The following is a 14,406-nucleotide window of genomic DNA, read 5'->3' as shown; positions in this document are numbered from 1 at the left end:
TTGGGGCCTTTACGTGTATGCATGATATCGTAGGTTTTCGGCATGAGAATTTCACTCTTAAGCTTGTCATTGCCTGTACTTGACTCTATTTGAGCGTTGTTCAATGTCTATGGATGTTGATTAGGTAAGATTTACAAACGACGCAAAAGTTACTCGTCAACTCTAGGTTGAGTAGCGTTAGATATTGTAATCAATCGAAACGTCATTTGATTTTTTTTCTCACATTATCATGATTACCATGTACCAAAATAAGATAAAAGTCAAGCGCATTTATAATCATCTCATTGAATTTCAACTATGCTAAGCTAACTCCATACACCATCCCATCTCTGTCTATTCCGTAGAGTTCAAGCTCAATGTCAAATCGTCATCTTTCTGTTCGCGATATATTACCTTTGTTAAAGATTGAAAAAATATGAGAAAACAGATGAAAAAAGCAAAACAAAATTGTTGAGGGGCTTTAAGACACTTGCCGCTTCTCCCCGTTTCTCCAGGCGTGTAAGAGGATCTCTACTGGGAGAGGTGTCCTGTTGATAAATGGCAAGAGATGTTGAGATAGATGGTGATAGATGTTGAGATAGATGGTAGGATAGATGGTAGGATAGATGGTAGGATAGATGGTAGGATAGATGGTAGGATAGATGGTAGGATAGATGGTAGGATAGATGGTAGGATAGATGGTAGGATAGATGGTAGGATAGATGGTAGGATAGATGGTAGGATAGATGGTAGGATAGATGGTAGGATAGATGGTAGGATAGATGGTAGGATAGATGGTAGGATAGATGGTAGGATAGATGGTAGAATAAATGAGAAGAGATATATGAGATAAATAGTTATACAGATAATGAAGTAGATGATGAAGTAGATGGTAAAAAGAAAAGGAGGAGATATGGGAGGAAATGAGGGATATTTATACACTCTGAATACTAGCGTGGTGATCTGGACACGAGAATCTTCCTGATGAACAAAATGAGCAGAATGAACAAAATGGAATTCTTTGAGTCAAAGGCCCAATCAATTTGAATGTACTAGTTGATTCAAAATCAATATTTGAACTTATTGATTCTAGTATGGCTAGAAGTTATCTTATTGTCACAGATATGATTATTGATTCTTCTAGAATCGTGGCGATTCGGTTCGTTAGCCGACTCAAGGAGCTCCAAACACGGAACTCGGCTGGATGTACTAGGCGAGACTAGTAAGATTCCAGTTACTTACTATACTTGCATACCTTTTTAGATGGAAAGTACATGGATTTGCAATAATCAAGGATAATTCATGATGATTCTGGAGTTTTAATTCATTACTAGATTACCAATCATTCCCTACATTCAACTTTCCCTGCGTTTTAGATTCTCATTCACTAACTTTTTCTCTTCCTTTCACACGAGACTAACCTTGGGATTTTCTAGAGATACTCACACTAGCTTGAACTGACCAATCAACATGTTTATCTCCGTTTTCTAACTCCATCTTTTTGATATCAAACCGATCGCACTCCTCATCATGCTCTTCTGATACATATCCACGATTCCCATTACAAACCACGACCTCAGAAGTACTAGCACTATCCCAATAGTATTCAATTGCTTATTTTGTCTCGATAACTTATCCGGATAGTTATCTAGCTTGTGATCATGGCACTCACTTCCTTTTCACGGTTTACAATCGGGAAACACTTTTTGATTGAACCCAAATAATAACCGACTTCATCCTGGCCTCACCGGCATCTCCCCTAAATGACATTTAATCATAAACCTTAAAATAAGCTAACATATATCAATAATCAAGCTAGAGCCCTGAGAATTTTACCAAGTAGACAAATCAAAGAAAGTCAATCTCTCATTCTCCAAGGATTCTATCAATCGACCACCCCAGAATCATCCGTAATCTTCTACTTACTAATCTTCAAACTTCCAAAAGGTCTAGAGAACTCCTGAAAAGGATTGTTGCACATCTAACATCTACTAACTATAACGAGATTCTAGCAACTTATTGACAGATATCTAATCATCCATTCACTACTTCAACACCTTAACAAAGCACTAATCTATCAGCACCTATGCACTAAACCCTCCATTCATATTCTTCAAGCACCGCATATACTGATTTATTACCATCACAAATCCGAATCTCTAGATCTACAAACTTTATCCAGTCTAGTAGCAACGCAATTTCGATGAAATATATTCCACAAAATCCGTAACTTAAAATCCTATTGTATAAGCCTAATGGATTTTTCTCGCAACAGATTTAATCTTACGCTTTCACAAGCTAGCGAACATCATTCCCATCGAGTAATTTACCTAATTTCTGACTTACAAATCTGATTAGACGGTTTGAGAAAGAACTTCCTAGTTTCTTCTCATGTCCTTGATGTGTCAGCTTACGAGTAGATTCATACCTCCTTAAGTTTCTATCACATCAACTGAATGAGACTATCAAATCTTCTTTTCTGGATCCTGATGGATCTACCATCGATTATTGATCATTGACCTGATCGGCCCAGAGAAGAAAGAAATAAGAACAGTTTTAACGAGATAAGGTTTTCGGATAAGGAGGAAAGAGTTAGTCAGGAGTTGGATTAGCTCTCTCTCGAATAACAATTGGATACGGAACCCATGCTTCCAGTACATGTCCTATCACGCCATTCTCGATCTTGCATGTATTCATCTACGTATCTCGGAGATAAACATTAGAAAGATCTATCTTATCGAACACTAATCTGGATTCACCCCTTCTAATCGATCTTACTACAAACTCGTAGAACTTACTTTCCATTCCTTCCTCTCTGTCCTTCCACCAGCACCTACTCTTCCCTCCCATACCAGATCCCCCTGGTCACATATCCCACCACCATCTCAAACATCCCTATTACACGTCCTCAATCTCCAACCCCTATCCCACCCCAAGAAAGAATCCACCAAACTCGGGTATCAAACCAAACTTTAACCTCCCCTTGTACTCAACTACTCCTCAATCCTCTCACCCCAAATCCACGATCATCCCATGCCCATTATTCCCAGAGTGTGTGCCGCCTTACACTATTTTTCGTTTGATTTCGCCTGATTCCCCTCCCACTTTTGCCCTCCCACCTATGACTCTAAATCAATCATGAAAAACTCTATCTATATCACATCTAAATCTCCTCATGCAAGCCTCCTTCTCTAATCCTTAAAAACCACAATACACAGTACAACCTCCCCAGCCACACATACCCCCATTCCCTGAGACGTTTGCATCCTATACTCATACTCATTCCAACGTCCAAGTCTCCTCCAATTTCCAGGTCCTCCACCCCACGCAATTCCCCTATACAAACCTACAGAAACACATCCCACTATTTACACAGCCAAAAGAAGAAGTTAAAACATATATACATACATACATACATACATACATACATACACATCACTCACCCACCAAATTAAAAACCCATAAAGTACGGAATCACATCATGTAATTCTCCTAGAATTTCTGATCTTATGATTTATACATACATTCGACATTCATTCATCTTTCTAATTATCTCTCACTCGCTCTCTCTTCAAACTCTGATCCATGCTTTTTCCTTCTCACTTCAAGCAAACAAACAAACTACATCCTCCACTCATCCCTCAGTACTCCCATCCCCAAACTACACAAGTATCTTCTCCCGTTAAACACGCACCATCAGCCGACCACACACACCAGAAATTTCTCCACCTCCACCTCTTCCCCTAATTTTTTTCTTTCCTTCTCCGGTTCACAAACAATCATTTTCAATCAATCTCTCCTCTCCTCTCCTCTCCACACCACACCATCGCACTACTTGTTTACTTACTAACATACCTTCCGCTTACTAATCTCCTCCCCCTTCATCTACTGCCCCCTCCTTCCTTCCTCCCCCAATTCTCCGCTCGATCACAATCATGATAATCACACCATAAATAAACACGATCGAAGTTTCAACATAAAATCAACTAAGTAAAATGAACCAACCCTACATTCAAAAAGGAAAAAGGAGAAAGAAAAAGAGCTTGGATACTAAAAACGATAAACCTATCCATTCCTCTCCTCCCCTTCCCTTCCCTTCCCTTCCCTTTCCCCCTCAAACTCCTCAAAAAACAAAATGAATGCGTTCGCCGGGAATCGAACCCGGGGCCCATCGAAGTTGTTTCTCACTCTTCTTGAATCAAGAAGAGATAGATGGCAACGATGGATTTTACCACTAAACCACAAACGCTGATGATTTGTTGTTATTGTTGAGAGGTGTGGGGTTTTTGAAAATATATTTTAAAATGAAAAGTGGGGTATTTGTGAGAGTGGAGTAATGTATGTGGATGATTGTGAAATGGAATTGATTTTTGAATCACAAGTTCAATGGGAGGGATGAGTTAATTACAATCACAATCACAATCTCAATCCATCCAAACCCCGAATAAATAAATAAAAGTCGAGAAAAAGTCTCGACAGAGAGAGAGAGAGAATATTGGTTGGTAGATAACACCCATGAACAGAATAAACAAAATCATCTCTATCTACACATCATCATCATCATCACTATCAACACCAACACCAATAATCCCTCACAACGTTAACAACATCCATTATCATCAACAATAAATCAATCAAATCAAATAGACAAAAGAAACCCCCCTCCCCCCTATTCAACATTACAAACCCTCAATACAAACCCTCAATATATATATATACACATATTGTCGGGATAGGGATCATGTGACCGTGCTAGCGCTTGCGCTAGCGCCTTTCGGCACTACAGCAATACGTTTCGTAGTCCTAGCTTTTAGAACCCTAAGCAATATTACAACAGTGTGAACCATAGTACTATATTGACTTCACCATCCCCATGGTGATACCAACACTGATCAGTGATATCACAGATCAGGAGCCTGGCACCTTAATTTCAAGCGCAACGTGTGTTTGTGACTAAGGTTGGTATTTCTTTGAAGAGACACAAGCTCTTGTATCAATCCATCGTGGTTTGATACCTGCCCTTGTGTGAATAAGAACCGACGGCAACGTGGCGGCAGTTCTTACGCAAGTATTAATCCAACGTGGTTTGATACCTGCACCATCGAGAGAAGTCGGCAACGTGGCGACGACTCTCACACTAACTTTAGTCTACATTCGACTCTTCTTTGCAACGTGTATTGAAGAAGTAGAAACCAGTAGCACCAGCTCGAGCTCAGCAACATCATACACAATATAACTTCGCAAACTTTTCGCGAAGTTGTATCCCAACTACACTCATACCATCGACCTACCTCATCATCACCCGCCTGCTATCCACAAAATGGCAGGAGTTTTCCCAGAATCCCCCCAGACGGAAAGATATGTCCCTGAAAATCCTGCTTCAAGTGCTGGATCGAAAATGGCATCAGTCATTGCAACTGAAGAATATGAGGAGTTATCACGGAGATGGACAGACCACCCCATTGACATACAAAGTGCAAATGCGAAAGAGATCAGAGATTTTGTCAAATACAAGGCTTATGAATACCAACGTCAGAAATACTACGATCAAGAGATGTGGGCGGACTACAATCTTGCATTCGATGGATTTACACCAGCGCACTTTTCACAAGTTAGCATGCGCATCCTGTATAAGCTCAGGCACGAATTACGCTCGTGCGGAGTGTACGTTGATAAACCAGAAGAATGTACAACCCGACCAGTATATGAAGCTTTGGTTGATACACATCGATCACCTTATAGAGCGTGGACACCCAAGGAGATTATTGAAGCGATTTCCGAAAAGGAATTTGTGTTTCGATCGAGAAGCATACAACAGAGAATCGTGATTGAAAAACTACGTGCACCACTCGGAGACCCCGAGATGTCTCGAGTGAAGGACCTGCACGCCGGTCCTTCAGGGTTCAATACATACGTTCTACCACAATTACCTTCCATATCACAGCGATTGGAAAGAGCTGATAAAGGTAAAGGTGTTGATATTGAACACAAGGTATCGATAGAACCACAGCCAAAGACACCTCCACAACCAAAGACACCCCCCCAACTCCCAAGCTTTGCACCAGGAAGCGGATCAATTGCACGTGAATACTACAGTCCTAGGAAACCACCACCACTTCCGACATTTCAAGGATTCACCGGCCCACCACCAGGACCACCCCGAATCAACCTTGAACAACCCTCGGGAGCATCACCTTTTTACCACAATAATCAACCATCACAACAGTCACCTCAACAATGGGAACAGCACCATGATCAACATGACCCGAATCAGCAGTATATGCATCAGCGTATGCATCGAAGCGGACATCCGGGCGGAGAACCGAGCGGCAGCAATGGCGGTTCCAGTGATGGCGGCAGAGGTAACGGTGGCGGAGGGAACGGAGGAGGATACGACGGAAATAACCCTGAATATAGTGACGGCATTCAGAACGATTTACCCAGAATGCCACAAAGAGTCATCAACGTTGGACAATTATTGGGAAATCTCGCGAAGCTTTACGAGAAAGCCGACAAGTACAGTGGGCAGGACGACAATTTCACTCACAAGTACTCGATATTCATCAATAACTGCCAACGAATCGACTTGCCTGAATACCTACTGCCGAAAGCATTCCCTACGATGCTCGTCGAAGTCGCACTCGACTTCTACCATACGAATTTAGGTAATATACCTGATACGATAGAAGAGATCTGCCGAATGATGGAGACTACATTCGAAGGCCCAGAGCACAAACGCAATCTTATGCGGCGATGGGAGGGCATTACACTCAAGAGCGTTATGGCAGAACCAGATAATGCTGGCAAGTCGATGAGTCACTGTCTACAGTCGATGGTGATGAAACTTCGTCATCTGCACAAGGGACTCAGCCCGACGATGAGAACTGATGAGTTATTGCACCAGAAGATCGTCAACGCGTGTGCACCAGTATCAGCATGTTCCATTGCTTGCTTTCGCCCTGCGAAAAATATACCAAGTCTTCTTGAAGAGCTACGATCAGCTATAATGACATGGGAGCAATCTCATGCAAACGAAACTACGACATTCTACACCGATCGTAAATATCAACGCGGTCGAGGCGGATACAATCAGAGAGGTTTCGGGCACAACGATCGTCGCCCATTCAAACCACGAACGAAGAAGAAGTGTTTCGTCTGCAGAAAGGAGGACTGTTGGTCGACTCGGCACAGCAAGGAGGAGCGCGACGAATCAAGAAGCAAGTACAAGGAGCAGTTCAAGGATAGAAACAACTTTGACAAGAGCTTTGAGCAATTCCTTATCGAATACGAAGGACCTAACCAAGACGACGACGAAGACACCGATCCGGATACCGACAGCGAAGTAGCAGCCTACTTTGCGCAATTCGAACTACAAGAATCACCTGCACAAGAACCACACTCAAGTTTCATCACCCATACTGGACCTATAAATGGCAGAGAGACTATGATGAACCTAAACAACAAGATCTTTGAGCATGCTTTGACACGTCGAGTTCGTAAAGAGAGAACGACCTACATCAGCAGGTACGACGCAAGGGAATTCCAAGGCATCATTGTCGACACAGCCGCTGCAGAATGGTCTACGGTTGGCTATGAGCAATACATGGCATATAAGACGACCGTTGAAAATGTATCACTGGACGAAAGCAGAGCGGGAGTCGCCAATGTGGTGTTCGGAATCGGCAGAGCTGAATCAATAGGCTCATTCCATCTCGATTTACCACCGGGAACTGTCGAATTCCATGTAATGAATGCGGAGACACCATTCTTATTATCACTCAAAGATATGGACAAACTCGGCATATACTACAACAATATCATCGATGCAGTAGTGGTGAACAAGACAGGGAGGAGCTTCCCATGCGTTCGCCGAAACAAGCATGCAGTGCTTCTGTGGCGCATAAATGTGCAACAATTCGTGCAACAAACCATTGATGATAATGAGTGCTATCTTACTGATATAGAATTACGTCGTCTGCACCGTCGCTTTGGTCATCCATCAGCCCACAGACTCTTACGAGTGCTGCAACGAGCCGGCCATAGCGATGTCTCGCAACAAGAGATCGACAAACTTACCAAGTTCTGCCAATACTGCCAGAAACACGGTAAATCACCCGGTCGATTCAAGTTCAGTCTAAAGGATGATGTCGATTTCAACCATTCCATCATAGTGGATGTGATGTACATCGACACTAGTCCGATTCTACACGTTATCGACGAAGGTACACGATTTCAAGCAGCACAGTGGTTAACGAACATCAGTGCGAAGCACACATTTGATACACTTAGGAAGTGCTGGATGGACACCTACACCGGTCCACCGGATTACATTATACATGATGCTGGAAAGAATTTCGTCAGCAAGGAGTTTATCCAGTATGCGGCGACCATGTCGACGAAGACAAAAAGTGTCCCAATCGAAGCCCATTGGTCAATCGGTGCAGTCGAACGATACCATGCAGTCATCAAGCGTGCGTATGCCATTATCGCTAGCGAGCTGGAGAGTTCAACAACGAAGGAGATGATGCTACAAATGGCTGTGAAGGCAGTAAACGACACTGCAGGACCAGATGGATTGGTTCCAACACTCCTAGTTTTTGGAGCATATCCTCGAATGGCCGATCTTGACCCACCAGCACCCACAGTTCTGCAACGACAATCTGCGATCAGAAAGGCGATGAACGAGATCAATAAACTACGGGCTACACGACAAGTTTCAGATGCTCTAAGCCAACGCAATGGACCATCCACAATGGCTCTGTACGACCTACCTATCAACTCGAAGGTCTGGGTATGGAGAGAACATAAGGGTTGGACGGGACCACACCATTTACTAGGCATTAGGGATCAGATATGTACTGTGAAGCTGTCAAGTGGACCAACAGAGTTTCGTACCACTCAGGTTAAGCCTCATGTCGAAGAAGAGCAGGATCGACCCCAGGGAGAACCTGAACATATCGAACCTGTACAACAAGAGGATGGAGGGACTATTTTACAAGAAAACCCTGATGATGTAACTTCGCAAGAAGTTCGCGAAGTTATACAGCCTCCTCATAGCACTGAAGAACCCCCTTCAAATGAAACTAATGGCCCACAGGGTCGCAGTCTTTTACAGGTCAGAATTCCACCAATACGATTACTACGAGCCCATGCGAATGCACAAACATTCTTCTCCAGTGAGAGCGAAGAACACAAAACACCACCGAGTTTAGCACTCTACCTTCCGGACGAAGATGAAATTGATGACATCGAATACACTGAATGCTATGCAGCATCTGCCGTACCCCCAACATCTACAATTTTCGTTGAATCAAGACGAAAGGAGATCAAGTGGATTGATGGAGAATCTAACCCTGCAGACGCGATGACTAAGTCAAAGCCGTGTCAAGCACTCAAGGACCTGGTCGACAACAACACCATCACGATCAAGGTCACAGAGTGGGTTGACAGAGACTAGAAGGCGTGGCAGGGGGAGTGTAAGACTAGGAAGGAAGGTGGTTACACAAAGGAATTTAAGGAATTAGCTAGAAGGACACGTTACCAGCGACTTTAGAGAGTTGCCAGTGTCGGGATAGGGATCATGTGACCGTGCTAGCGCTTGCGCTAGCGCCTTTCGGCACTACAGCAATACGTTTCGTAGTCCTAGCTTTTAGAACCCTAAGCAATATTACAACAGTGTGAACCATAGTACTATATTGACTTCACCATCCCCATGGTGATACCAACACATATAAAATCAAACACCTTTATACTATCATCATCATCTTCTTCTTCTTCTTCTTCATCTTCCTCTTCTGCAGGAGGAAAAGAATAACGTGATTTATCAGTGTGCGGATCATATCAGTAAATAAGTCACCTCATTTTATATACAAAATTCGTTTGTGTGTAATTGTGTACTTTCTTTATTTAATAATATAATTTAAAAAAAATCTGAGAATATTGAAATTTAATTATATAAATATTATAAAAATCTCATTATTTATTAAAAAATCAAATTATTATAATAGTTATTATAAAAATAACTTTTTTGTAATGAAAATCGTAACAATTTCTACTTTTTTTTTTTTTAGAATACAATAGAAATATTTATAAAAAAAACTAAATTTATAAGAAGCTAATTTCTTATTGTTATTGAAAATTCTTTTCTTTTTTCAAAATATTGATTAGTTATTAAAATAAGAATATTGAAAAGGGCCTAATTCTGATGTATTTTCAAATAACCCGTATACTGATAAATCACGTTATACTTGAGTATATTTATACCATACCATACAGTATCCGAGTTCTCTTTTTCGAATTCTTCGAATTCCCTCGAGTATCCCAAGTATCCCAAGTATCTCGAGTATCTCAAACGTCCGCATATAACCCTCTCATTCCCAAAATCCCAAATCCAAAATCCAAGATTCAAAATCTTATACTCTACAACTCACTTATTCTCAATCTCTCAATCTCTCAATCTCTCAATCTCTCAATCTCTCAATCTACATACCTACATACCTATATACCCATATATATCACAAAAATCCCATTTCATTCAACGCCACACAACACTCAACACCACACACTACACACTACACACTACACACTACACACTACACACTACACAATACTAATATATATATAAACCCAATCACAGCAACCTAGCAAGCAAGCAAGAAAGTAAGCAAGCCGAGTGAATCGCTACCAATATCACTATCACTATCACTATCACTATCACTATCAATACTCTACAATGCATGAATGAGAAAAGGTATCATAGACATACACTAACTAACTAATAATCTCTATCAATCTCTCTCTCCATGCTCCTCCTACTTACTCACTCCATCTATCTTCTTCAATCTCCTTCACACACCCCATCATCCACACATCCCATCAAACCAAACAACCCATCAAACAGCCCACACAACTTACCAACCAAAAAGATCTAAACAAACTTGACCTCCCCAAAAAGTCCTGCTCTAACCTGCACCAGCGCCGCCAACTCCAACAAAAATTCCTGCAACACGATAACATTCGTCAAAATATGACTTACGCTTACCTGTTTATCTTCTTCATCTTCTTCTGTATTCATCACTGCCTCCGTCTCTTCCTCCCTCTTCCCCTCCTTCCCCCCCTTCCCCTCCGCACCACCACTTCCCTCCGCCTCACCACTATCCATCTCAAAATTCTCCACCAACGTTTTACTTTCCACCGCTCCATCCCTCGTTTCCGAAGCTTCGGCTTCGGCTTCGGCTTTCACTTCCACTTGCGCTTCCACTCCCACTTCTCTCTTCCCTCCATCCCCACTCTCCCCAGTCCTCTTCTTAACAACCTTAAGATCCGGAAACGGTATCGCAACCACCTCATTCCTCTTAACCCTCTCCGGAATCCCCACCATTCTATTCAAAATCCCCTGATCAATAGCCGCAAATGCTGCCGCCTGACTAGGTACAACAGTTCTCTCCCTCCTCTCCTCCTCCTGACTTCTCGTTTGTGAACTCCCTCTACTAGGCGATTCCGCACCCGACAAAAATTGAGGTGGTGGATTCAACGTACGATTTGTAGGAGTAGAGAACCCATGACTCCCACTTGTACTTCTCTGTTCACGATTTGGATTTGCTGGACGTCCACGAGTTTGTGGAGATCCCGATCTAGAAGGGTTGTTGAAGTCGCCGGAGAAAATACGCTGGGCTACTTTATCGAGAGCGGATTGACGAGGGGGCGATTCTGCGTGGGCAGATGATTCACGGTAACTTCTAGGTCGATGACGGACTGGAGTGGTCATCGATGCTGCTTGTTGGAACGCATCACGACGTTGTTGAAGTATGTCCTCAAATCGAGGAATTTCGGCTCGATAACTATTAACTTGATCGACCAACATATCAAGTCTACTAAGTAATTCTGGTTTTGGTGTTTCCGACCATTTGAGACGACGTTGTGTTAGTTTCAAAGCACGAATTTGTGCTTTTTCTAGAATCTCATCCGGATCTCCTATATTAGCGAGAAGAAGATCATCCATAATTTCATCAGTTCTACCTTCTTCAGACTCTTCATATACATATTTTGAAGGGTCAGGTAGAAGCCATCCATCAACACTCATGTAGCCACATGTTGCCAAATCTATAATTGCGGCTGTCAGAGAAAGATTGGTTTCGACAGAGTTCATGAAAAATGTCGATAAAATATCGAGTAAAGTCGTAAGAACCGGATCTTCAGGTCTCAAAGTGTGAGGACGAATATCTCTCGGCGCACCAGGAATTGTCGCCTGAGAACCTGGAAATTTAGAAGTTCCACTAGCTGACTTAGGCGCAACAAGTGCAATAGAACAAGGGTGACTTTCCAAGATATTCATACTATCTTTGACGTGATTTTCATAAACATCATCAAAGTTATCTTCACCGCCAAGTTCTTCAGCCATTGTGAGTAAATACTCAATTTCTCTTTCGTGAGCTGCAATGGAACGTTGTGGTCCGTCACTCAATACATGACCCGTTCGAAGTAGTGTGGTCACAGCGTATCGATGATGTCGTTTTAAAATAACAGATAAAAGCTGCAAGGTAACAGTTACAGTCTGTGAGCTTTCTGATCGTAAACTGCCCAAGATAAGATCCACCAGATTGTATAATGCAGGGGCACCTCCTTCTACCTGCAAAGCAACTAGAGTTGCAAGATCCAAAGACTTTCTTTTCCTCGCTGCGCTCACGGAAGCTTTCGAGCCTGAAGGAGCTGGCGTGGTATCGGGTAAAGCGAGAAGGTAATGAAGTATAAGATGAATCATATCAGGATGATCTAAAGATTCTAGAATTCGTCGTAAATATGTCAATACTGCCACCGACGATCCTCCATCGACATCTGAAGATTCGAGTAATGATGGATATCTATTATAAACATTAGTTTAGTAGCCAAGAAACGACAAAGAGCCCATACAGTAGTTGTTGTAGAAAAATGACCTGAAAGTGCTCCAGAAGTGTTTGTTTAACCTCCATGGATTTGCAATGATTCAGAACATCCTGCCAGAAGACCAAATGGGAAAGGAAAGTTTCCATATGCGATTGATAATCCTCGTCGACTGAGCTTACAATCTCATGCGTAGTAAGCGGATGTCGATAATCCGAAAGAGCTAGCACAGGAGGTAATGCATCCGGAGGATGATCAATAACCAGTTTTCGACTGAGCTGACTGTAAAGTGCACCAAGTCCCGTAGCCATGAGAGTAGCCAAATCACTCTCCACTATCCATTGCTCCAGTGCCACATCATTCGAAGCTGCTTCAATAATATAAAGAAGACCTGTCCTCGCAAAATCTCCACATCTCCCTTCCTCATGTATGTAATCAATCAACAGATAGAACAGTTGAAAATCCTCCTTGTGTGTCTTTCCCGCAAACTTCTCATGCGGATCTGCGGTATATCCCTTTGCAACATCCTCATCCCTTCGTTGCGAGGTGAACCAAACCGGCAAGATTTCCGGGTCAAGTCGAATCTTAGTCGTGATATTGAATGACAGCTCCACCACTTCGACCGCCAATTCCGAACCCAAATTAATGTTATTCGACCCAGTAATCCGAATCAGCAGATTCATAAGACTTTTAGCAAAAACATCATTCTCGACAAAATTCTCCTCCTCGCTATCAAGTAACGCAGCAAAGAGAGAGACCGCCTCTCTGATAATCCCCTCACTATACGACGTCGTGGCTATCTTCCCAATCGAGATATAGATTTGTTTTTCCGCCGCAAAAGCTATGCAAGGATGAGGCAAAGGGCGACGAGACTCATCGCTGAGCACTCGAGTAATTTCAGAAAGACAGATGCGTATTTGTTCAGCAGCCTCGTAATCTCTCGAGAGATCCGTCGCATTGCGCCATAATTGCTAGCCACAAAAGCCGATCAGCCCTCTTCTCACCGTCCCCACATTCACACCAGAGAGCACTCTTACCAACAGACGATTATATTCCCTCTTGAACCTCGCCAATCTTTTTTCCGGATTATTCGACGTGACCTTGCTGCCAGCTGGCGCGAGCGCTGTGCCCGCTATCAAGCGTTGCCACTAAGTATCGAAAGCAAATGTCAGTAACTGCACCCTCATCCTGAGATCGAGCTCTCTGCACAGATCAAGATACAGTTTCCTATCCCATACACAACATACGCCCTCACACCCAAAAGAAACCGCACAAACTTACAAAATCCATGACTTTGGAGGAGGCATCATTCATATCACCTTAACAAAAGCTATCGCATGCAGAAGTCCGAGAGATAGTAGCCGACGCGATGTGGTGAAACGCGCCTGCAACTTAGATTCGGGAGTTTAATTCTTAGTCAGCAAAGTTGGATATCGTTATCAGGAGTGAGTCAAGTGACAGTGAAATATACAAAGTATGATGATCGTGGAGGGGCTTATGAATTAATGAGGAGCAATATTATTTCAAGTATATCTGCATATTTCATTT

At 42.5% G+C, this 14,406-nt stretch overlaps 1 protein-coding gene across 1 annotated transcript; it reads right to left on the bottom strand.

Moving 5' to 3' along the window:
• Nucleotides 1-10,647: 10,647 nt before the first annotated feature.
• Nucleotides 10,648-14,383, bottom strand: BCIN_16g02390 (hypothetical protein). The gene is made up of 4 exons (XM_001553267.2): nt 14,140-14,383; nt 13,896-14,006; nt 12,889-13,829; nt 10,648-12,839 (listed from the first exon to the last, which is right to left on the bottom strand). Exons 1-4 carry the CDS (start codon nt 14,170-14,172, stop codon nt 10,907-10,909), a joined length of 3,018 nt encoding a protein of 1,005 aa, XP_001553317.2. The 5' UTR covers nt 14,173-14,383; the 3' UTR covers nt 10,648-10,906.
• Between the last annotated feature and the right edge of the window lie 23 nt (nt 14,384-14,406).

This window comes from Botrytis cinerea, chromosome 16, assembly GCF_000143535.2.
Source record: "Botrytis cinerea B05.10 chromosome 16, complete sequence".
NCBI classification, from domain to species: domain Eukaryota; kingdom Fungi; phylum Ascomycota; class Leotiomycetes; order Helotiales; family Sclerotiniaceae; genus Botrytis; species Botrytis cinerea.
This window is presented reverse-complemented; position numbering and strand designations above follow the sequence as displayed.